Genomic DNA, 25780 nt, shown 5'->3' on the forward strand with positions numbered 1-25780 from the left:
GCGCATTGGGCAGGGGGTCCTGGAATGAAGCTTCTGGAGTTTTGGAGGAGAGCATACTTCGTGAACTGCCCCATCACTGCCACCAAAAGCGGACAGCGGACCTTGGCAGAGTAGTGGGAGCCAACTTCCCCTTTACTCTCTAGGCCGGAGGTGGGACTGGGGCTCAGTAGGCCCCAGGGCCCGGCTGAGGAGTCTGGATCCCTAGCGAAGGCCTGTAGAGCGGTGACAAAATTTAGGGTGGCTCTCGAGGCTGGAGCTTGCCCTCCTGGAGCGGTCCAGTGTGGCCTAGCTGGCACGAGAGGGGGTGGGGTAGGATTATCATCAGGTCATGCGGAGGTCATGCCCTGCTCTGGTGTCCTAACTGACCCTGTTCCAGGGACATCCTATCTCTGAAACCTCGAGCTGAGCTGCGCCTGTGGCGCCTGTGCAAGCAAGGCAGGACCAGGAAAGGGAAGGTGTGCCTGGTGAAAATCTCAGGGAAGGACTGGCCGCGGCTCGGCCGGGAGGCCCAGGGCGAGGCCAAGGTGGCCGCTGCTTGCTTTAGCGGCTGCTGGAGGCTGGAGCTGCCTGGGCTGCGGCCGCCGCCTCCTCCCGGCAGGCGCAGGCGGGCGGGCGGGCGGAGTGGGGGACTCTCCGGGCGCTGACATTTGCAGGCTGCCCTCCTGATTGGTCCCCTCGCCGAGCTGCTCACGGGTTCATTCAACTGTTAAGCACCTCCCCGTCTCTCTAAAGGACATTATAATGCAAGAAGCCCCCTTTTTAACCACAAACCGAATTTTCTTTCATTTAGGTGATCTATATATATCTATATCGTATAGCTTATAGCTTATATCTATTTTAAATAACTTAAAGCCGCTAAAATTTGGGGGGGAACAGCTTTCGCCCTGGAGCGGTGCGCGATGCTGTCTCACGCCGACCTCCTGGACGCCAGGCTAGGTGAGTGAGCGCCTCTCACCCGGGCAACCAGGAGAAGCCGGGGCAGGAAATTGTCAATTTGTTCCTTATTTTACCTTAATGTGCCCTAAATGGACTAATTTCTTTAAAAGTAATTGTGCTGTATTAAAGTTTAATTTGATTTAACATCGTCTTTAAAAAAAATCTATGGAATATGTAGATCCCAAAACAAAAAGGAGTTGGGAATGCTGGCACTTTTTGTTTTCTAATTTTTCCCCCTCTCTCCCCTTATTTTTTTTTTTTTTTTGAAGGAGTTCTAGCCAGTGATAATTTGTTTGGAGGTCTCTCTCTCTCTCTCCTTTCCACTCTTGTTTGCTTCAGTTTGGACTTTCTTTCATCTCCTTTCTTCTTCTTCTTGCTTTCTCTTTACTACCTCCTCCTCTAAGTGTGGTAAAATTTGTTTTCTTTTAAAACAAATCTGGTCTGAAGGAGAAGTGAGTGTGTGAAGGTGGGTTTGCTAAATGTGCTGGTTGGGAAGAAAGCACAAGGCATCTTCCCGACTTCCTGCCTTCTACCAGGGACCCGGTGCTGCCAATGACTGGGAGGGACGAGCCTTTTATTTCTCTGGAGAGAAAAGTTGAATTCTCTAAAGTTTGATTCACGGTTATGGCTATAGAGTTTACTCGAGTTTCTTTAAAGCTATCTGGGTTACCGGGTTCTGGGTCTCCGTTTTGAGAAGCTGTGGTGATGGATGTGACTCCATTTCCCAAACCCCTTCTCTGATTTGAGGGGGAGGCGGAGCTGATTTGGGTTTATTTTGAGGGGTGGAAGGCTTGGAGACTTATTCATCTTCCGAAAGTCAGAGGGAATCGGCCAGAATTCATTAGTGCCTGAATCGCTCTCGATTTTCTCTGTCTCCCGCATCCCCCGTCCAAGACCTCGCTCAAGGTTTCCTGGGACACCGGGGATACAGTTAATGAAAGGACTGGGGCTGGTTTCGTCGCTTGGCCTGGGAGTGATTTTCTGTGGGAGAAACGAAAGCCGGAGCTGTGAACCTGCAGAGCAGGCTGTGGAGAGAAGGGGAAGGCCGGGAGATGTTATTTCAACCTAGCTGTCCAAATCCCGGGAAACCCGGCTGAGGTCCAGGCAGTTCCCGCAGCGGGGCGAGCGTGGGCGCCGAGGGAGCGGTGGATGGGGCTGAAGTCGGGAAGACACCCGCTCCAGACATCTTCAGGAAAGTAGTGACCAGAATCCCCTTCCCTCCTCAGGTATGAAAGATGCCGCCGAGCTTCTGGGCCACCGGGAGGCGGTGAAGTGTAGGCTGGGCGTGGGGGGCTCTGACCCTGGGGGCCATCCGGGGGACCTGGCGCCCAACTCGGACCCAGTCGAAGGAGCCACTCTGCTGCCGGGCGAGGACATCACCACAGTGGGCTCTACCCCTGCTTCGCTGGCGGTGAGCGCCAAAGACCCAGACAAGCAGCCGGGGCCCCAGGGCGGCCCCAACCCCAGCCAAGCCGGTCAACAGCAGGGCCAGCAGAAACAGAAGCGCCACCGGACACGCTTCACCCCCGCTCAGCTCAACGAGTTGGAGAGGAGCTTCGCCAAGACTCACTACCCCGACATCTTCATGCGTGAGGAGCTGGCGCTGCGTATTGGGCTGACCGAGTCGCGAGTGCAGGTACACGGGTCTTGGGCTCCGGGGAGGAAGGCAAGGAGGGACTGAGGACCAGCGCCCGGAGAGCCAGGCAGTCTGCCCTTCGGGGATTCAGGGCTGTCCTCTGCTGTCGCTGCGTTCCCGGGTAGGGTGAGCTCTTTCCCTGTCCAAACATTGGCAGGGTGACCCACAGGCCCCAGTGGACTTCCCCCATTGTAGTCACCGCCCCCCAACTCCTCACAAAACAAAAACAAAAACAAAACAAAACAAAAAAAAAAAAAAAAAAAAAAAAGCCTAGCATTCCGGGTTCAACTCCTCCAGAGAAGGGAACCGTCTTGTCTCCCGCGCACCCAGCTCACCTCGTTCCAGCCCTCACTACTGACAAGCGTTTCCTTGGCCCATAATGAGTTTCTATTACGAGTTTGGATAAATGGGGGAAATGTCACAATTATACAATTATACAAAAAACAGGAAAGAAGAACTACTGTGCAGAGGGTCTTTTAAAGAGGGGCGGCATACTCACACTTCCAAATGCGGTTTTAATCTCTTAAATCCCTCTCACCCATCAGGCAAAATACTCTGAGCTTTGTTGTTATCAAAGGCTTGGGTGGTCTACCAAGGCGCCGGGACTGGCCAAAAACACCCCCCATCTGTGAACTCTGGGTTTTAAATTTTAATAAAGATAATTTAGATTTCCCTAAGATTGAAGGCAGGATCTTTGACCCGAGGAAGGAACTTTTCAGGACAGGAAGATTAACCTGTAGTTGAGAAAATCATTAGCGTCCTGATTTTTATCTAACAGTCCTCCAAGTTGTAATTATAAGGAATCTAGGAAATTTCACCCGTACCTCTTCTGAAAATTTGGGGGCGGGTTATAAGATTAATGAATCCCAGATACTGTTCTTTTTCCTATTCGAAAGAAAGATTGTTTCAAAGGCGAGCACTTGGGCGAAAACTTGCTCTAGCCTGGAGCTATCCACGGTGCTGAAAACATTTCGTCACTACTTCAGACACTTTTTTCTGTCTAGCGTCTTGGGTGCTAGAGGACTAATTTGTCAAGCCAGTGCCTGATTTTGTAAATTAACTTTAAAGACTTCAGTTCGTTTATATTTTACTGACAAGGAAATCAGAATTTGTTTCGATTTGGTATTTTGTAGATCGTCCAAACGGAAATACTACTTTTGCTCTAAAAGGAAATGAATATCACCAAGGACTTAATTAATATGTAAATATTCATAATGATTAATATTTTTATTCAGCACAAGTCTGGGTATTTGTAAGTAAACTTAAAGCCTGAACGATGGGGCACAGACATTACATATATGAAGAGTATTAATTAAGTTGTTCAGGTATATTACTATTCTTTAAATCTTTCCCTTACACTCCTTTAAGTGTGGGTTATAGATATGTACAATCTCAACACATGTCAATGGTGATACCTGATTGTGGACTCAATACTGGAGAATATAAGTTCATAAATTTACTTTTTGTCCTCAAGAGAAATCGTTGCTATTAATTTTTGTTTAAAAGAATGCAGTGCTGGTCTTAACCTAGACATGTTGGCAATTAGTTCAAATTAAAATAGAACTTAGAATCACAAATAAAATATAATTGGACGGCTGATTTTATGAAAAAAGAAAATGAGGTCTATTAAACTTTATTAGGTCTTCCAAAGGTTAATGACAGTGATTCTTTTAATAGAAAAAGTTATAAATGAAATAAAATATACACTGTGTGGTAGTTATTTTTAAAAAGTACACAAAAGAATATTTAAGAAGAAAGAGACAAAGTATGTTAATTGTTCTTGCATAATGTTCAACCAAAGATAATAGCTTGAGCCCACTGATAGAAACAATTTAATAGAATGGCAATTTCAATATTTTTAAAAAATAATGTTTCATAGTTTAAAAAGTAATCAGATCAACATAACCTTCTTAATTAACATTTCAAAATGATTAACATTATGTAATGTAATGCAAAAATAATTTATGGAAAATGTATTTACTTCACAATTCACTGTACCATTGCTCCTTGACCAAATTCAAATTAAATAGTAATTGGTTTACATTCTTATATGATGAGTGCTTCATAGTTTCCTTTATAGTTAACAGATTGCCACATATTCTTTTCAGTGTTTGGGCCACTGCACTGATTAAAAATGATCTAAACTTATTGCAACTATATGTTTTCAAAGATGCTTTTTATTTTAGACTAAATTATCCAATATACTTTTTTTGTCTTTATCTGGACTACATCACACTTTGAAGTATTTACTAAAGCACCTCTACTCATATGGAGGCCAATTCTGTGTATGATATTGCTCCCCTTTTCTGGCTACTGTAATAAAACCATTCCTTTTATAGCATGCCATTATTAGAAACCAATTTCAGAATTATTTATAACCTGGAATGGCTTATTAAGCAGCAATGCGAGAATCATGCAAATTATGCGATCAAATGCAATATAATAAGCATAATCATTAGTCTCTAGCACGGATTAATTAACTTTCAATATTTTATTTACATAAAAACCAAATCAGTGAAATAACTTCTGCACAGTCAGGCTTGCCTTTCAATATTTTATACGAACAAAAATAATGTGCTGTAATTCCATTGACCGTGTCCCCCAGAATGGCCCTGTCACCTGCCACATCTTAATAGGGGGACAAGCTGAGAGTATTTTCTAGTTTTCTAATGGAATGAGAAATTGCATTTTCTTCCTCTCCCAGCACTATTAAAGTGTAATGAATTCGGCCCAGAGTTCACGGCTGGCTGATCGAAATGAACCTGAGATCTAGGCGTTAATACAGCTCCCCAGATTTCCTCCCAAATCCTCACATTAATCATTCGCTGGATTCCAATGAAGTCTTCATAAAGCATTTGCTTCAAGTGTGTGTGTGTGTGTGTGTGTAATATTCTTTCTTTCTTCCCTTCTTTCTCTGTTCCTAAGCCATTTATAACTGGGGAATTAAACGGGCTATATATTTTAAAATACATTTACAGTATGTCTATATTACTGTAACAGCAGATATCATGAAAGTGGATTTTTAGATTCCAAACTCCATTAGATTCTCACTGTTGTATTAAGCATTTTCTGAGCAGAGCTGCATTTCAAACGGAGTACAAAGTTGGGTCTCTGGCTGTGGTTAATATATTTCCTGGAGTTGTCATCTGTGCATTCTGAAAATCTCCCTTAGGTTTTGTCTGCATTTTAACCTGTCATGCTCTAGTTTTCAAGTGGAAACATTCACACTTTAAAAACATATGTATCATAGTTTGGAATGAAGATGCTCTGCATCCACGCAGATTCCCACCCCCTCCTTGAATCTCAGTAAACCATGAAACATAAAAAAAAAATTGTAGCCATCATTTGACTACTAACCCTCAAACATAATTGAGCATGATTTTTCGATTATTCCTCTAATATTCTATTCAGTTCTTTAGCAGTGGTCCTTTTCCTTATCTGCCTGAGCAGGCACTGGGTTCAGTCTTTTTTTTTTTTTTTTTTTTTTTTTTTTTTTTTTTCTGGCAGCAAAGTTTGCTCTTCTGGTTTGCACTCTCTTTTACCACCTCTTCTCCCAAGTTGCCACCTCCAAAACACTGACCCTTTAGGACTCACTAGCTCTCTAGAAGGTTAGGAATTGGTCATTTCTCTCTTTCAAAATGTTCCTGGGAGGCTGCACATGAGCTGGAAAAACCATTTTGGTCAGTCCAACTCCCAAACTAGTGTTGGGTGAGTACAGCAAAGGGTCTTTGGGACATTAGGTCTTCTCACTTTCCTTCCACCCAAGGCCAAAGGCTGCCAACAGCTCAATCTGGCCACATTGATCCCATCACCACCATCAAGGGCCCTGCAGCCTCATTAATCCCTATGCCACCAACTCAAAAGCTGCAGCTAATGGCTGCAGCTTACTTATCCATCACCGATGCTGGGTAAAGATGCTGTGGGAGATGGTGTACAAAGTAGAGAAAGATAAAGAGGTGGGCGAAGTTGCAGGTAAAACAGGAAGACATGGCGGACTCAGAATGAATTCTGGACTGCAAAGCTATTCACAGCAGTTAGCCAAGAGTATGCCTGCTTACACAGCTATAAATTCTTGGTTTACCAAGAATGAAGGCAAATAGGTCCATATTCCTGACACTTCAGCTTGCAAAGCAAATACTACCTAGATCAGATTGTCAGATAAATCACTGTTGGGGCCACAAATACGCAGGGCAGGTTGTGTTGGCCAAGTTCTAACAGTACTAGTCAATATTTGACCTCTGTCCAGTACCATTTTATATTTAATATCAGTAGTCATCCACCTAACTATATTTTAAATGGAAAGACTGCCAAGTAAGTGTACTGAGAGCCCCCTCCTCTTAAAGATAAAATTCAAATGGGTAGGGATAGGAAATTATCAAGGTCAGATACATTGTCTATTTTTTTTTTTTCCAGAGGAATTTTCTCTCTGTGATAGTGAATTTCACATTTGTAGGCACATTTGCCTGATAGGCTCTGAAATCCCTGGGCCACAATCAGGAAAGAAACATCAGGAGGCTTGTCTGAGTTATATTTTATTAAACAGTTCTTCTTAGGGGAAAAATGATATGTCTATTGTCCCAGAAATTTAAATTTGCAGTATGACCAGTGAGAATTCTAAAGTCGACCTCTTTTCCTTTGTATTGGTCAGAAAATTTGCTTTAGTTTTAGTTTATAACACAAGAGAGGTGTGTGTGTGTGTGTGTGTGTGTGTGTGTGTGTGTGTGTGTGTGTGTGTGTGTGTTAGGGATCCGAGGTAAGTTATTGGAAGGCACAGATCAAAGGCCAGGGAATGGGCAGCAAGTTCCAGTATACTGGAACTGCAGAGAAAGGTGCCTCAGAGTGTTTTGGGAGTGAGATGGGGAGGAGCTTTGTGGCAGTTTCCCCAAGCACTGAGGGATGAATCAGAAATCAAGGTGGCAACCAAACACCTCAGCTCAGTGGCTCACTTTGCCACGCGGGTCACTGTATTAACCTCTCCGCTCTGTCAACCGTGATGCTATAGGGGGTTTCCTTTGTCTTTCGATTTTGAAACTGTTTATGTCATTCGTGGCCTTTCATCAATTTCCAAATTTCCAGTGTTTCTGAAAATTCTATACCCCATCAGTGCTATAAGGCAAGCTATTAAGCCACATGGGTACTCATGTTTATCTTCATTTGTACACCTGTGGGTCGAGCCTTGACACATGCCTGCCTCCAGACTGGTGCATCCGTACAAAGCACAGACCATGCCAGAGCTCAGGGGTTGGTGAACGCTTCACGACGGTGGTGTGTGTGGGTGCTGTTTGCTCCATGCGTTCCGCGCCAGTGGGCACCGCGACTTGAGAGCGCCGGGAGTGTGCGCTTGGTGGCGGCGGGGGCGGAGAACCCCGAGCTCGCGCTGGGGCGTTGGGGGCGTGTCGAGCCCGGAGCACCGGCTGAGCCAGGGGCCGAGTGGCCGCGCGCAGCCAGGCTCCCGGGACTCAAGTTCCCACCCGGGTCGCTAACGTCGCCGGCTGTTGTCTCCCCACCCCGCCCGCTGCAGGTCTGGTTCCAGAACCGGCGCGCCAAGTGGAAGAAGCGCAAGAAGACCACCAACGTGTTCCGCGCGCCCGGCACGCTGCTGCCCACGCCGGGCTTGCCGCAGTTCCCGTCGGCCGCCGCCGCCGCCGCCGCCGCCATGGGCGACAGCCTGTGCTCTTTCCACGCCAACGACACCCGCTGGGCGGCGGCCGCCATGCCCGGCGTGTCCCAGCTGCCGCTGCCGCCCGCGCTCGGTCGCCAGCAGGCCATGGCTCAGTCGCTGTCGCAGTGCAGCCTGGCTGCGGGGCCGCCGCCCAACTCCATGGGCTTGTCCAACAGCCTGGCGGGCTCCAACGGCGCGGGGCTGCAGTCGCACCTCTACCAGCCCGCCTTCCCCGGCATGGTGCCCGCCTCCCTCCCCGGCCCCAGCAACGTCTCCGGCTCGCCCCAGCTCTGCAGCTCCCCGGACAGCAGCGACGTGTGGCGGGGCACGAGCATCGCGTCCCTGCGCCGCAAGGCGCTCGAGCACACAGTCTCCATGAGCTTCACCTAATGCCGCGGCGCGCAGTCCGCTCCGCCCGGGCGTCGCCCCCCTCCCCCGGCACCCCCGGCCGCGCGCGCCGGGCTCCCAGCTCCCCCGCCCGGTGTCCCCGGTCCTCCCCGAGCCCCAGCGAGGCCGCCGCCCAAGTTCCCTCCCCGCTCCCCGCCCGGCTCCCCTAGCCCAGCGCTGCCCGCCGCCCCGGCCTCCCGCTTGCCCGGGTCGTGCTCGCGCCCTCCTCCCGGCCTCTGCCAGGCGGCGTCCCCGGCCACACTTAGGTCACTACTCCCCCACCCCACCCGTCCCCACTACCCCGTCTCGCCCGCGCCTCCCTTCGGGCTCCTTCTCTCCCAGCGCCTCACGCCCCTGCTCCCGCGCCCGGCAGAAAAGCATCCTTCCCGCCATTTTACTTACCAGGGAGTCGACTCAGGATCTGAAATCAGACACCAATGGACTGGTTTGTGGGCAGAAACACACACACACACACACACACACACACACACACACACACACACACACACACACTCACTCACTCACACACTCCAGCATAGCTCACGCTCAGACACTATACACGCGCGCGCATACACACACAGTGCATCTTGGTCACAACACGGACGTGTTCAAGGTACAGCACAATGTTAGGGATTTTTGTCTTAAAGGTGGACAAGCATCTGCTACCAACCGCCTCATCCGAGGGCCCAGCTGATGTACTTTGATTTAGCCCTTTCTTTCTCCGCTACTCCTCTTTCTTTCCCAGACCACCACCCCACCCTGCCAACCCAGTCACTTCCGTGCAACCCTCTATAGGCTTGCAAAAAGACCGCTTTCGTTATAGCTCGGATTTTCTTTTCTTAAGCACAAATGTGTGTGGGTATAGAAGGGAAGGCTTCTCAGGAGGAACATGCCAGCGGATTGGGTGGCTAGAGCAGACTAAAACAGTTATGTGACGAAGGAAGAGGTGATCTTTCCCATTTTGATAGGCCTTTATAGGAAGGACAAAATACACACGTAAGGATTTTTTTTCCCTTTTGTAAAAGCAAAAGCCACATCTCTTTTCTAGATCCTTCAGGATTGGTGTTCGTTTGCTTCCTTTTTTGTTGTTTTCTTCTCGCTGCTCTGTGCCCTTGGTTGTTTTGTGGTCGTCCTAGCGCGTCCTTCCTTCGTGCCCCCTCGGCCTCCTGCCGGCTGCCGGTGGGTGCAGGCGGACATCTACAACCCTGCAACTTTGTACAGAGAAACACAATCAGCTCCTTCTGCATGTGCTGGTCAAATCCAAACCCAGAGAACAGAAGCGCTTTCTAAGAATGAACAAACATGTGAAATAGGATGTTTTGTGTAGATAAAGCATTCTTGTTACATACTGGTCAATTTGTGATATGTTTTAACTTATTGTCTGTGCTTATTTATGGAATTTGGTTTTCTTAATAAATGTTTGAGCTAATATAAAGCATATTATTTGACTTTTCCGGACAAGTTTATATCAAGTTAAATGTAAATGGATAAAAATAAAATCATTTTCAGTATGTGATACAGAGGATGATGGGTTTTGATGTAACCTTGGCAGGATGGAGGGTTTCAGAGGAGCGGGAAGAGAGCTAGTCTCAACTTGAGCGATGGTGGTTGGGATGCCTGGGCCCTTCGCCCCTGCGGAAGACTTGGGTTTACTTTCTGGCTTCCACAGCAAGGCTGCCTGCAGTGCAGTAGACAGGCCTGCAAGGCGGGCGAGGCAGGAAGTGCGGAAGCCGGGCTGGAGCTTTCCACGAGAGCTCAGAGTCTCGCGAGGCTTCGGGGCTAGGGCTGGGCTCGGGGCAGGGCAGGAGGGCACCACGGGGTCAAGAACCGAGACTCTTCTTTGGCGACTGGGTCTGTGGGACGGGGCCACAGAGGGCGCCCCTCGCGGGCGGGGACTGCGGGCGCAGGAGGCGAGGGCAGTGCACACCAGGAGGCCGCGGTTAAGATGATTTCAGAGCTAAGATGATTTCAGAGCCCGGAGCTCTGCACGCAGCCCCAGGCTCGCCCGGTTCTGGTCCGGCCCGGTCCGGTCCGGGCGAGTCTGGGCGTAGCCCCCCAGGGGCATTCTGGGTAAGGGCCGCGGGCCTGGGTGCCCAGCATCCCGACGGGCCTGGGTGCCCTGCATCCCGACGGGCCTGGGTGCCCTGCATCCCGACGGGCCTGGGTGCCCAGCATCCCGACGGGCCTGGGTGCCCAGCATCCCGACGGGCCTGGGTGCCCAGCATCCCGACGGGCCTGGGTGCCCAGCATCCCGACGGGCCTGGGTGTCCTGCATCCCGACGGGCCTGGGTGCCCAGCATCCCGACGGGCCTGGGTGTCCTGCATCCCGGCAGCCCTGGCCCGGGCGCACGAGGCACCCGGAGAGATGCTGTGGGCCGCGTGACGCCGGGTTGCCCCTCCGGGCTCCCCCTGCCTGTCCGCTCCGGTTTCCCCTGGGTCCAGGCTCGGCGCTGGCTAACCTCGAAGTTAGCCACGTGCCCTGGGAGCTCCCTCCAGGCGGGCTAGAAATTGCTGTCTGTGCCACAGGCTGCGGGCCAAGGTCGCCGCCGGTGCTTTAGAATGGAGGCAAATTGATACCACAGTCTTGCTTTGCCAAACTAACCAAATCAATCTGAAATCTAATGGTCGTTATAAATATCGAGAGGGCACCCTCCTTCCCATGGGAGGGTTTCTCACTTGGTTGTCAGACAGTAAACCCCCAAAAGCACCCTTATTACAATTTTGTGCCAGGGGGCTAAATATGAACTTTAAGGAACTACATGTAATCTTTACTCAGCTACCAGAGCACAAAGGATCGCCATAAAGGTGAGGACAAAGAGGAACGGATTAAATAACAAAAACAAAACATATGTTCATATTACTTAAAGGGTTTTAATTAGAGGCAAGTCGGTGAGTTTACAGGGTATTTCAGCTCTATATTTTCTAAAGAAATATTAGCATATTAAGAGGAAGTCACTTATTTTGGATTTTCTGTTAAAATGCAACTTTTTGTTTTGAGACAGGATCTGGATATGTAGCCCAGGCTGTCCTGGAACTCGAAGTGTTTTTCCTGCCTCTGCATCCTGAGTGCTGGGACCACAGACATGCACACTTTGTTAGACAAAAATGGGACATTTCTGTACTTTTGGAATATTTCCTAAAGTTAAGAAGGACAGCCTTCATGTTTATAAAGCATCAGAGACGAAGATTATTTATTCTACTTGTCTTATGTTCTCCCTTGTCTTATGTTAATGCATTAAAAAAAAAACCTTTTGGATACCATAATATCAAGTTGCATTTAAGTGATCAGTACAAATCACCATTGATGGCTTCACCAGTGAGCATGGAAAGTTGTTTACAAGGATGCTAATTTTACAGCTTTTTTATGTTGCCTATAAAGCATAACTTTATGATGTAGGAATGCAATAAAGGATGTTAAATGGAATCTTAAAATTTGTATTTCTCAAAGGCAAAGGAAATAGGATCTTTCATTTGAAAAAAAAATGGGCTAACTCAGAACACTGATGAGAAGTTGCAAATCAACTGAAGTGATAGAGATTTCAAAGACACTTATATTTTGTAATATAATGGCTATTTGTCAACATCAAAATGAAAGTATACAGAGTTTTTCACTTGACATGACTCTGAAATAATATTTGTTTCTATGGCAATAGCTTTTTTCCTTTGTATTGAGAATCCTGAACGTTTTAAAATCCTATGTGCTGTTAGGGTGGGGAAGGTTTAACAAAGATAGAAGTAGAGACTGAGGATCTCAGTTACAAGCACACCCCAATAGAATAATATTTCATACTAGTTTTACTCATTGAAAGCAAGCTGGACTCCAGTTTGTTAATTTTCTAACTAAGGTTAGCAAGGAATATAGTGGTGTAAAATATCAGAATTCAGTCTAGGTAAGTAAGGCATGCTAGATGTCTAGCCTCTGCTGAATTATACTTTTTTCTGAGTAGCCCATTTGACATCTGTCACTATATGCTAGCCAGAAAAGTCAAAGTCTATTATGACATAACTATATGATTGCTTTATTTTAATATACATATTTATCATTGTTATTAATTTTCTTCTCCAAGTTGGCGCTGAGTAGCCTATGTATCACACAAGTAATGGTGTAATAATGTAATGATGATGTTGTGTTTACTTTTTGTTGTTGATGGAAAATATATGATATAGGCATTTAACCTGCTAAAGATGATGTTAGATAGTGAAAATAAAATAGGATGCAGAACAATTTGGGTAAATCAAAGGAACTTACAAATCTAGATATACAGAAGAAAGAGATGGAATTCTGACCCGGGGTAATTTGTATTTGTTGCTATCAATGACTCTTCACCCTGAAAATGAAAATATATTTTTTAATCTGTATGGTGGACCTGGTGTTTTAATTTTTGGGATAAAGAAAAACTCAGCTCACACAGATGTGTATCCTAATGGCGGTAGTTAACCTGTCAGTTGAAAGAATGTAACCTTCCCTTTCTTCCTTTTAGACATAAAGATAATCTCATCTGAGGGCATTTATGTGAAGAAATAACAGCATGGCATGGGGAAACTACTGCCTCATTAATCCTGGCATCTACTTCCTACAGGGTTCCTTGATTAGTTAGATTCATTCATAGGGTATTTCAGAGTTTTTGATTTGTCGCCATTGGCTAGGTTCACTGAGTTCAGGCTAAATTGAGCCAGAAGCAATGTTTATTAGTAATTTTGTAGTACAGGCTACCCTAATAATTCAGCCCAAATATCTCATCTGAAAAATGTCCATTCATTCTCACTTCTAATTTGGGTTGCAGCTGTGTTCATAGGGAATTGAAAGAACACAAGTGATTGGGCATGTATTTTCTAAATTATTAATATGATGGCTAATAGCTGTAAACCCATCTTCATATCCAATACAGAAATTATGCTTCATTTTTAAAAACGAAAGCAGCTACAAAGGGGGACACCCCCTGCCTGGCTTTCTGGTCTCATCAGTGCAGAGCCTGCAGTAAAGGAACCGTGACCTATTTAGCAGAAAGAAGCAGAACAATGCCTTTGTTTTTGTTTTTGTTTTCAGTCATGCACTATGAGAATAAGGTGTGGGTTTATGAGATTTCCTCTACAATAACATCAAGAACATTCATGTATGAGCCACACAGAGGATCCTTTTCCAGTGTTGATGACGTCACAGTCTTTAGCAGGCACAGTTAGTTGTTTGTGCCGCTAAAGCTGCACCTCCCATCCCCATGCTCCGGTGTACCATACATCCACATCCCCATCTTCAAGGCCATACTGGGTTTGCATTATACTTGTTGCAGTTGTTCCTGCAGCCATAATCTCACTCAGGTCTGTTCTGAAATAACTCATAAGAACCAGGAAACGTATAATTAACCTGCATGACATATGCAATATATGTTCTTTATATTCTTCATTGAAATGTCACAGGGCTTTATATGCTTTTGTTCACAGCACTTACTGAATCTATTTAAGCTAAACTCAAGGTCAGACTAAAAATCCATTGAAACCCTTAACACTCAGAAGATTATATAGGATACTTATGCAATTAGAATAAAAGCAACAGGAAACGGCAAAACAGAGCACATATACTAGAATTAATTTATTTTAGGCTTTAGAAGTCAAGATTTTGAGTGAACTCAGTGAAGGAGAACTGACTTTTTTTTTTATTTAAATAGTCTTGTTCAATTTAATTAATTAGACAGATAGGTCTTACTAGCCTCAAACTTGAAACATTTTGCCTTGACATTCTGATTTCTGGGGTTACTGGTTTTCTTTTTCTTTTTCTTTTTTAATGCCATGTATTCAGTCTATTAGATATTTCAACATTTATTTTAGAAATAGTATTTTCAGAGGGTGTTTATTTTAATATTTTCCATTCAGTCTCTTAATCATGCCACACAGAGAAAGTATATTCCTGATTTTGTAAATGGAGACATTGAGATTCACTTAAGCTAAGTATTTTGCCAAAGGTCACATAGCAAGTGGCAGAGATGTTTCCTCAAGTCCAGCCTTCAGATTATTCAGTGATACAGTGTATGTGACATGTGGACATTCCTCAGGGCAGATTTTCAGGGGAAGAAATGACCTAACTTTGAAGTTAATAATTCACCCTTGTGATTTAAACAAGGGATGCTAGTGTGGCACAGCAGCTGCATGAAGTAAGCTTCAAGAGCCCATAAGCACCGATTCCTTTTGAACCTCATCTCACTAGGGACTAAGTCAAGGTAGTGGAAGCTTCCCACGTAGAAGCCTCTTTGCTGTGTACAAAGCCTTTACCAGGGAACTTGTTGCTTTGTGACAGGAGCTGTGGGCTGATGTGGGAAGAAACTTTCAGGGTTTCTGCATACTTTGAGAAAGGTGGTATTGCGGATGGAGAAGGGGAGAGTTGACTGTCCACAGGGAGTGAGTGGACCCTGTGTCCTTCAGGGTTTCAGACAGGCTTCGCCAGTTGGAGTTTATAGTGGCATCTTTTGGTGTTGGTTTTGTATGATATTAAATAGTTACAGCTCAGGATAAGTCATTTCTCCCCCTTTTCCTTGCATTAATTAAACATGGATGTTAGAAACGCATTGTCAACCAAACATGTAAAACCTTAGCACTCAAATGGATCTATAAAACCATCTAGTTGAGATTCCATGTCTACCGCTGTCCTTGAAAATATGTCTCACCAAGTGGTCTTTTCAGTTCTGGGTGAGTACAAGGTGGAGGTCTGATTTTGGCCTACTGTAGGGAAGCTCTTTATTAGGCCTTGTCTGCCTGAGGTCTTTGTTTATAGTCTTACCTTGGTAAGGACTATCTTGTCTCTTAATAATGAAATGAATGGTTTTTTTAGACTTGTTAATTAATACTTTCATAAGTCAGTATTTCGCTTGGTGACTATGGTAGAGTGCCTGATAAACTTCATGCTGGGGTCAGCACAACTACTAGCTGCTTCTTGCTGCATAAATTGCAATGTGATAAATAAACTTCAGACCCTTTGCCGAGTCGGGTGAGCTCTTTGCATTTGGGGACCATGGACCCTGGTGGGGACTTGCAGTGTTTTTTTGTTTTTTTTTTCTGGAGGTAAAAAAATGTTAGAAAGTTGTGAACTAGCCTTAATGAGTTTGGCCCAGAAACTTGTGCAGTTGGTGCAATGATAACAACTTCCATGGATTCTCCTAAGGGTAAGAGACAAGCAAATGTGGGCGCACGCGGGTATTCGGTGAGCAGAGCTCATCTCTAAGCACCATCTTATTGTCTTTTATTTTGTTATTTTACATATCGATTCCAGTTCCCCCTCCCTCCTTCCCTCTTTCCCTTTCTCCCAATCTCCCATTCCCTCCCACTCCCCCCCCCACTCCACATGTTGGGTGATGCCTTCCAGGTAGGGTCATCTAAATCTGTCAAGTCATTTGGAGTAGGGACTAGGCCTTCTCTCCTGCCTCTAGGTTAAGGGAGTATCCCTCCCTGGGGAATGTGCTCCCAAAGCCCTTATGTGCACCAGGATATGGTTCCACTGTCAGAGGTCTCTTAGACTGCTTAAGCTTCTAGCTGAGACCCATGTTCAGCAGGTCTGAGTCCCAGCTATCAGTCTGGGGGCCCATTAGCTCCTCCTTGTTTGGGTCAGCTGTCTCTGTGTGTTTCTGTAGCCTGGTCTTGTCATCCCTCTCTGCATATGGATTCCAGTTCAGCTTAGTGTTTAGTTGTGGGTGTCTGCTTCTGTTTCCATCAGCTACTAGATGAGGGCTCTATGATGGTGGATAAGTTAGTCATCAATCTCATTATCAGGGAAGGGCATTTATGGTAGCCTTTCCACTGTTGCTCAAATTGTTAGTTGGGGTCAGTCTTGTAGGTCTCTGAACATTTCTCTAGATTCAGTTTTCTCTTCAAACCTATAGTGGCTCCCTCTTTTATGCTCTCTCTCTCTCTCTCTCTCTCTCTCTCTCTCTCCTCTCTCTCTTCTTTCATCTATTCCTCCCGACTCAATCTCCCTAGTCCCATGTGCTTTCCTCTCCTCCCCTTCTCTTTCTTCTAGCTCCCTCTCCACTCACTGCCCCCCCCCACTCCCAATATACTCAGGAGATCTTGTCCCTTTCCCCTTCTGTGAGGGACCTTATATGAATCTCTTAGAATCCTGAACTTTGTGTCTTTAAAGAAGATACCAGAAAATGGAAAGATCACCCATGCTCTTGGATAGGTAGGATAAACATAGTAAAAATGGCAATCTTGCCAAAAGCAATCTACAGATTCAATTCAATCCCCATTAAAATCCCAGCACAATTCTTTACTGACCATGAAAGAATAATAATCAACTTTATATGGAAAAACAAAAGACCCAGGATAGCCAAAACAACCCTGTACAATAAAGGAACTCCAGGAGGCATCACCATTCCTGACTTTAAGCTCTACTACAGAGCTATAGTCCTGAAAACAGCTTGGTATTGGCACAAAAATAGACATGTAGACCAATGGAATAAAATTGAAAATCCTGATATTAACCCACACACCTATGAACACCTGATTTTTGGCAAAACAGCTAAAAGTATACAATGGGAGGAAAAAAGCCTCTTCAACAAATGGTGCTGGCACAATTGGATGATGGTGTGTAGAAGACTGCAGTTAGACCCATGTCTATCACCATGCACAAAACTCAAGTCCAAATGGATCAAAGACCTCAACATCAATCCAGCCACACTGAACCTCTTAGAAGAGAAAATGGGAGGTGCCCTTGAACAAATTGGTAGGAGACCGCTTCCTGAACATAACTCCAGTAGCACAGATCCACGATCTTATTTTCATCATAAGGACCTTCCGTTTTATCATCTAACATGTTTTTCTATGCTTACAAATCAGTAACAACTTTTGTGTTTATTAACAAGTTACAATAGTAGGGGTACCAGAGAAGTATATGACATCCTAGCTCTAACGGGGCTTGTCATAAGACTAATGTATTTACAACTGCTTTTCGTGGCAATTTTTAATGGGTTGATGAATCACTAAGTGCTCTGGTCTAAATCATAAATGCAGCCGGGAGTCCAAGAAGCAGGCTATTACCAGAGAATGAATCCCTGGCAAGGCTCCCTGAAGGAGGTAAGTTTACAGGGTTGCAAGGCACTGATTAGAATGGCCTTGTCCCTAGAAGGAATTCTTCTGGGTCTTAAATTTACATTTATAAAGTATGTTTTGGATGTTTATGTATATTACCACTAAGTAATCTACTATCTTCTTAAATGTGGAAACTTTAACTAGAGTTGGTCTCTAATGATCAGTGCAAGGTGATGGGTCATTTTCTGGACTCATTTTAATAGTGGTTTGTAGTCTGATATAGTGCTGATTGTAGGTGTCACAGTTCTCAGCATATCTAACTTGGTGCAGATTGTGTGTGTGTGTGTGTGTGTGTGTGTGTTAGGATTTTTTGTTAACTTGCCACATCTAGGAAGAGGGAACCTCTATTGGGAAATTGTCTTCATCAGATCACCCTGTAGGCAAGCCTGTGGGCCTAACTCACTGTGGGTAGTGCCACCCCTGGGCAGCTGATCCTGGGAGAGAGCAGTGAGGGACAATCCAGTAATGTTCCTTAATGCTTAATGTCTCTGCTTCAGTTCTTGAGTCCATGTTTCTGCTTAAGTTTCTGCCTCGGCTTCCTCCAATGATGGACTATGATTGGGACATGTAAGCTAAATAAACCCTTTACTCCTCAAGTTTGAGTCACAGTCTTTATCACAGCAAAAGAGAGCAAAGCAGGCAGTATATATAAGCAGTTAAAAAAGAGGGAGGGAGGAGAGAGAGACAGAGAGAGACGGAGAGACAGAAAGACAGAGACCTGTATGATAATAAAAAAATCACTGACAGCAAGTAACATGATTCATTCTCACAAAAGAGATCATCCATGGCTTGTGGTGAGGACAGTGCTCACTTCAAATAAACTAGTCACCTGTGGGAGGCTAATTACCTTTTCCAAAGGACTGGGGGACCACGTAGTATCTTCAATGAGGTAATTTAGTAAATGGTGCCCTGGTATGTTGGAAGAGTTAATATGCCACTCTTGGAAACTCCAGTGACTGGATTGTTTCCCACACTAGAGGGAGGGACACATGCTTGCCAGTAGCCCATCTATCTTAGATTTCCCTGATGGAAGACTTAAGAGCATCATTTTCATTTTAAGCCTAGCAGCTTCCCTGAGAACTCTTTGTACACTATGAGACATTTCAGATTTGAAGAGTTATGGTGAGCATTTTCCCTGTAGGCAGAAGAACTACAAAGACTACAAAGGATAACTTTCAGGTAGGACTTTCTTTGACACCGGTTAAGAGATTTTTGCTGCTTGTCTTAGGATTACTATTGCTGTGATGAAATACAATCACCAAAAGCAACTTTGGAAAAAGGCATTTATTTGGCTTACATATGGAAACCAAATCTATTGAGGGAAGCCAAGGCAGGAACTCGAACTCAAACCCAAGGCGGGAACCTGCAGCCAGGAGCTGATGCAGAATCCATGGGGGGGGGTGCTGCTATTGACTTGCTTCTCATGGCTTGTTCAGCCTGCTTTCTTATAGCACCCAGGACCATCAGCCCAGGGATGGTACCACTCACAGTGGGCTGGGCCTTCCTACATCAATCACTAATTAAGAAAATGGCCAGGTGTGGTGGTGCACTCCTTTAATTCCAGCATTTGGGAAGCAGTTGTATCCTGGAGTTTGAGATCTGCCTGGTTTACATAATGAGTTCTAGGACAGACAAGGCTCTGTAGAGAGATCCTGCATCTCCCCCCCCCCCCCAAACAAAGAAGAAATAAGAAATGCCCTGTAAGCTAGCCTACAGTTTTATTTTATTTTATTTTTGGTGTTTTGAGACATTCCTTCTCTATGTAACAGTCCCGGCTGCCTGGAACTCACTTTGTAGACCAGGCTGGCCTCAAATTTACAGAATCTGATTGCATTTGCTTCCTGAATGCAACAATTAAAGGCGTGTGCCACCATGCCTGCCTTACAGCCTGGTCTTATGGAGGCATTTTCTCAGTCATGGGTTCCTCCTCTCAGATGACTTTAGCTTGTGTCAAGTTGACATAAAACCAGCTAGCACACTTCTCAGTGAGGTAGGTTTTTTTGTTAGTTATAGAGAAACAGCTTTGTCATGTTGCTATTCTGAGATGTCGGGAACATCTCAGAACTGAGAAGAAAAGCAACTTTCTTTGCCAAACATAATTGTAGTCCTTGCTTATCCATTATTGACAGTGTGATCCTGGCCCATCCATATCTAATAATGATAGTACTCTGTAAAACATGCTTGTTGATCAGTGTCTGGGCTAGTTAGTGTTACTTAATTTCTTTCTTTGTCCTTTATTCTGGAACTAGGGATTGATTCTGAGTCAAGTCAGTGTGTTGGCAAGGGGGTAAAAAGGTGTCTGAGTGCTCTTCTGCGAAGTTGTGTCTCTGATAACATCCCTAGACTTCCTGTAGTAGCACCCAGAGGGGGAGGTTCTTGGGGCAATCTTAGCAATGGAAGATGTAGGAATGTAACTTTTCTTAGCAGATACGAAAATCATCAAACAGTAGCTTTGGGTTTTGTGTATCATCCAATATTGTATGGTTGCTCTGTAGTCTTAATCTAAAAGGGGAGATCTGAGTGAACAACCAAGACATGTTCTCACTTAGAAAGTACTCAAGACATTTTGGTTAGGGGGATTCTACTCAAAAGTACCGTTTCTTGTGAAAAGTTAGCTTGGCAACTGGCCATATTCTTAGAAGCCAGAATGGAGTAGTGCTGTTTATCTTTAATGTTTACCGAGTCACCAAGGCAATGCCAGGTGTTTGTGACCACATGAGAGAAGGGAAAGAATGTGCAGCCTAGTGGCTGCCAGAGTAAACACGTGTTCACAAATTAGGAAGCAGCTCTGCTCCTAACCTCTTCTTATTTGTGCATGGGGTTAACAGTTCAAGTACAGGGGAACCTGTGCAGTACCTTCAGCTTTCTTTTCTCCGTAGATATCTGTGGGGTCACAGGACCTCATCTTCAAATTCTTTCCCTCTATTTAAACAGGAAATTAATTGGATCATTTACATTTTGACTAAATGAATTACTGACTTACACTTTTAAACTTTAATTTTAGAACAGAAAGAATGCTTTTACTTTAATTCATCTAAAAATTTCGAGGCATGTAAATGTCCCAGGGAAGTATGAGAACATGATACATGACTGGGATGACTTGACTTGAGTGGTTTGAAGAAGCTCAGAGAGCTGGAGAAGAGAGTGGAAACAAACACTGTGTGTGGGAGGTGGAGACTTGAGTGTCTAATTATTTAAACTATAATTTAAATATACCCTTTGTTTCCCAAGCATATTCAGTAACAGAAGAAAAAGTGCTGGGTGTGATTCTCTCTTACATGCATTGCAGCTCAGATGGAAAGGGAGCCTCGGGTGGAAGTTTCCCCCACCAAAAGTGTAACAGTTCTACTCTGTTCCACTCTACTCTGGCTCTGGCAAAGGTAGTTACTTCTCTTCTTCATGCCCATAAAAGAAGGTCTTCACCCAAACCTTATTCGAGAGATATATTCGGAGGTAAGAATGTGGGAGGGTGGCTGCCTCTGCGAGGTTGAAAAAAAGACAGCTCCCAACTGAACAGGCACAGGGCTTATATACAGCTTCTTAGGGGCGGACTTTTTCCAGGGTGAAGATTTCCAGGGCGGGAATTGGTCAGATTTCAATTCCCTGAGCTTGGAGAAGGTCAGATATTGGCTGGATTTTGTGCTTAGGGAGTGGTTGGTTTTGTGCTCAGGGATTGGTTGGTTTTTGTGCTGAGTTGGTCAGGGCAGAGTGTGTTTCTTTGGCTCTGGTTTCAGGACCAGGGTGTGTCTCTTTCACTGGCCCTTTTATCCTACATTTCCCCTTTTTAGTTTATTAATAAACAACTGGGGGCTGGAAGGGGGCAGCATTATCATTAGACTTTTTCCTGTTGAACGGGGACATCAAAGTTCTTGGGGCAATCTTGATTTCCATCTTCAGGAAGGAACCAGGTGCTGCAGATCTCTGGCTCTGTAGCTAGGGGCTGGCAATTCTGTAATAGTAACTGGCTAAAAGTCTGGTTAGAAAACTTTTAGATCTGTTTTTGAAGGAATCTAGACAAAAGTTTATAAGGCAGGCAACTAGTAGGATTAAGAAAAGGAGGAGAAGAGGTGTTAAGAAGGATAGCACTCAGTTCCATACTGAACTATTAGTGATCCACTGGCCAGAGGCATCAACCTGTTACTTACATTTTTGAAGATCCTGAAGTTGTCAGATGTTATCTTTTCTATACCTTAGAAGCAATATTCCTCCCCAAGGAAGAGACAAAGACTTCTTTCTGCTGTTAGTAAACCTAGTCCATATAGATTTTGTAGTACTATGGTAGCTAATAAGTCTGTTTGGCCTTGGAGGGTTAGGATGGTCTGTGCTACCCATTGAAGATCTTGGATGAACTTCAAGGAAAGCTGATTTTTGGATCATTTGTTTGTGCTGTGGCAGAAGTTGTCATCATTGAATATGGAGCATGCAGTTTTGGCCATTTGAACTGTAGGGAGGCCAGAGTGAGGCTTTAATAAAACCTGAATCCATGGAGGAGGAGGAGAAGGGTCTCAAAATGAGCTCTGCTGGAGGGAATTTCCATAAGCTCCAAGTAGGAGCTGAGAGACAGGAGGGACAAGGTCACAGAAGCCCAGATGGGCTTAGTAGGCAGCTCCTAGTGGGAGGAGGCCAGAAAACAGGAGGGTTCCAATAGAGGGAGAGGATCAAGTGTCTTAATAACTAGAGAGCTGCCCATATGGTGAGGCCGCAGAGGGTGTACAGGTTCCGGGAGCCATAGAGAAGACATTTACAAAGTAGGCAAGGAGAGATGGATGCCTAGCGTAGGTGGAGGGAAGAGGCAGCTGAAGAGGTAGGCTATAGAATTTGGAACCAGCAGAAGCCAGCAGAAACAAATAATCTATACACATCTTAAGATTCAAATCTGCAATTTGAGTCATTTTGAAATGTTAAGACATGTGTACTATGTGTACTATGGGGTGAAGGGAAACTACTTCTGATAAGTCAGAGATTCTGAACCAATTTTTTTTTTAACTTGAGTGTGGGGATATTCAAAGGAGAACTGAGGAGCAGAAGATTCTTTCTTAGGTCAGAGAATGAGAGGCTTAATGTCCCTGAGACTTTGGAAAGAAAGTAGGTATTGAACCTTGGTAATATATTTCATGGGGTTTTGTAGTTGAATGATAAGGAGGGGTTTTGGGTATCTAATACCTGGAGACCTACCTAAGAAGGCAGTAAGAGAAAAAGGTGTGTCAGATCATGTGGTTTGGAGCAAAAGGAGGCAGGGAGGGAGGGAGAATAGAGGCTCCCGCTTTGGTTAGGATATTCTTTCCCAACAAGGGGATGGGACAGAGTGTACCAGTAGGAGGGAGCGGGAAAGGGGGATATGCCTAATGATACAGCTAAGTGGTGGGGTTCGGCGAACCTAGTAAGGCTGCCCCCTTACACGAACAATAGAAGAATGAGAACTCCATCAGGACCAAAAAAGTGGACCCGGTGTCCAGAAGGAAGGAGACGGATTGCCCTGATGCTATGATGACTTCCCGAGGTTTCCTGTCAGAGATGGTCAGGCCAAGGGAGCCTGGAACCCTTCAGTCATTCATGACCAGACAAAGGAGGTTGTATGAAGGGTGATCTGGGCTTAATGTCCTTCTGCTTCGAGGGATATGGGGACAATCAACCCTTCTTGATGGCATCTTGGGCATGATTTGGTGGTTTACAAGGGCTTGGACTGGCCAGGGACCAGTGACCCTCTTGACCACACTTGAAAGGACACTGAGGTTCTTGGACGTTAGTAGACCAGGGAGTCTGAACTTTTTCTCTGGCACTGAGAGGCCTTAGCCATCATCAGACACTTTTGTTTTGGGGCTTTTTCATGTCTCTCATGACACACCTTAAAAGCCACAGTTAATTTGAGACTTCTGCCTGTGAGTCAGGGGTGCTCTCCATAGACATTTAAATTTGGCCCTAATATCAGGGAAATCTCTGGGAGAAAAGGTAGGACATGAGGAGTCACTCCTCAGGGCCCAGACTGGTATATTGTAAGAGGCCCTTTATGAGGCACTCTAGGGAGTGAGAGGGATTTCCATGCCTTTCCTGGATGACCCCTTGACTTTTCCATGATTTACTACCTTAAAGGCAGCCTTGTAGATACAGGCCAGGAGGCAAGTTATAAATTGATTCCTAGCTAGAGTTTCCCTGGGGTATTGAAATCCCATTTGGGGTCCTGCCTGGGTGGGGATTGACCTAGCCTCAACTAGAGGGTGTCATTAGTTTGTTGGGCTTTATTTGCATGGGCCTAGATTCATCTATGCCCTTCTGGGAGAAGATTGTTGGTAAGAACCATATAAACAGGCTGGGTATTGGTGGTTTACACCTTTAATCCCAGCACTGGGGAGGCAGAGGCAAGTGGATCTCTGTGAGTTTGAGTCTAGCATGGTCTACAAAGATAGTTCTAGGACAGCCTCCAAAGCAATACAGAGAAATCTTGTCTTGAAAAACAAAACAAAACAACAACAAAAACAAAACATACAAACATCATTGAAGCTGAAGTTAGATTGGATACCCAATTGGTTTAGTAAGGCCTTATATGTAATAATCTAGTACTATATTTTAATGTCACATACTTAGCCCTGACTTGGTGGGAAGCCTGTCACTGAGGAGGGAGAAAGGGAAACCAGAGAGCAGAGAGGCTGGAGAGGAAGAGAAGGGACTGCTGGTTGAGGCTGAAAAGTGGGGTGGGGGGCAGGTAGGGGGGTAGGGGTGTGTGTGTGGGGGTTTCCCCAGGGAAGTTGTCACAGTTCTGCTCAGGTCTCCCTGAGGATAACAATTTTGCATTGCCAGGGGAAGGTTTCCCTAGTGAAAGCATTACAGTTCTGCTCTGTGTAAGCAAATGTGAGTCCCAGGTTTTGGCACCAAAATATAAGTGAGTGTGAGTGTTACAGCTCTGGGGCTGCAAAGGTGTCCTGAGTTATCAGGAAGCCACACTATCTAGAGCCACAACAGGGCTCTCTTAGTCCTGGAGAGGAAGGTGTCTTGGCTTGTCCAGTTACCTGAAGCTGAGATGCGGTGAGGGACGATCTTCCTATAGGATATGGCAATCATGCTCCTCTCTTAGAGAGGGCAGTGACTGCTGAGCTCTGCTCTGTTCCCCTAAGGAAACCTGCTAGCACTTGTGCGCCCTTCTTAGGCTAAAGTCATCCTCTGGCTCTGGTAAAAAGTTGATACTTTTCTGCTACAACCTTGCTCAGCCCCTCAAGGGAACTCCCAGCAAGTTTCTTTTGGTCTTCTGTTCTGCCCGGCCTTGCTCAGCCCCACTACTGGAATGTCTAAGCAAGGTTTTTCTGCTCAGACTCCCTAAGGAAATGTCTCAGCAAGTTCTATTTATTCTGCATGGTGAATGAAGATCTCCACCCAAGGCTCTTTTGGGAAGGAGGAGTCCAGGAGAGTGGATGTCTCTGCCAGAGTGGGAAAGGACAGCCAACAGTTGAATAGACAGAGTGGATACATAAGGTAGGAAGTTAAGGCCTACCAGGCCAAGAGATGAGCCAACCTGGAGTCGGCCTGGTGCTGTCAGAGGTTCTGACCATGCCTAGTCTAATGAAGGGCAGCCCCGCAATGTTAACAGATCAGAACCGCTGGGTGCTGGGAGGGTATATTAGGTTTCCCCATTGCTAAACAAATGTTTTAGCAAAAGTCTGTTGTTTTTCCTTTCATCTGACTCTTGGTCTCTGTGTCATTACTCTGCTCCTTCTCACCTCCTCCCCCGAGGGAGCTGTTAGGACCCGGTAAAGGTTTTGAGCTTGCCTGGTCAAAGTCCTTTTCCTTTTTTTGTGTGGCTGCAATTTTTTCCCCCAGAAAAGGCTCTAGTGTCTGCCTCTCCTCACTCAATGTGCTGGACAGCGCCCCAAGATGGTGTATTTCAGTGAGATGGCCCCTCTGTGCTGTGTGTTCTCCGTTCCTTCGTCAGGTAAATGTTGGGACCCCCTTCTCCCCCTTCTTTTGGGTTGTCTGTCATGTTTGTCTGCCCGTCTGGTTAGGAAGGCGCATATTTTTTTCTGTCCCACCCACGTTGCCTGTCATCTTCTCTCTGCCTGTTGCTCAGCTGTTGTCTCCCTCTATAAATGGGTAACCTC

The 25780-nt window shown here is 45.4% G+C and overlaps 1 protein-coding gene across 1 annotated transcript; it reads left to right on the top strand.

The window, feature by feature from the left end:
• Positions 1-466: 466 nt before the first annotated feature.
• Positions 467-9116, top strand: Otp (orthopedia homeobox). Its single transcript, XM_051182992.1, has 3 exons — positions 467-936; positions 2163-2572; positions 8094-9116. Exons 1-3 carry the CDS (start codon positions 900-902, stop codon positions 8622-8624), a joined length of 978 nt encoding a protein of 325 aa, XP_051038949.1. The 5' UTR covers positions 467-899; the 3' UTR covers positions 8625-9116.
• The last annotated feature ends 16664 nt before the right edge of the window (positions 9117-25780 follow it).

This window comes from Phodopus roborovskii, unplaced genomic scaffold, assembly GCF_943737965.1.
Source record: "Phodopus roborovskii unplaced genomic scaffold, PHOROB, whole genome shotgun sequence".
In the NCBI taxonomy this organism is placed as follows: Eukaryota; Metazoa; Chordata; class Mammalia; order Rodentia; family Cricetidae; genus Phodopus; species Phodopus roborovskii.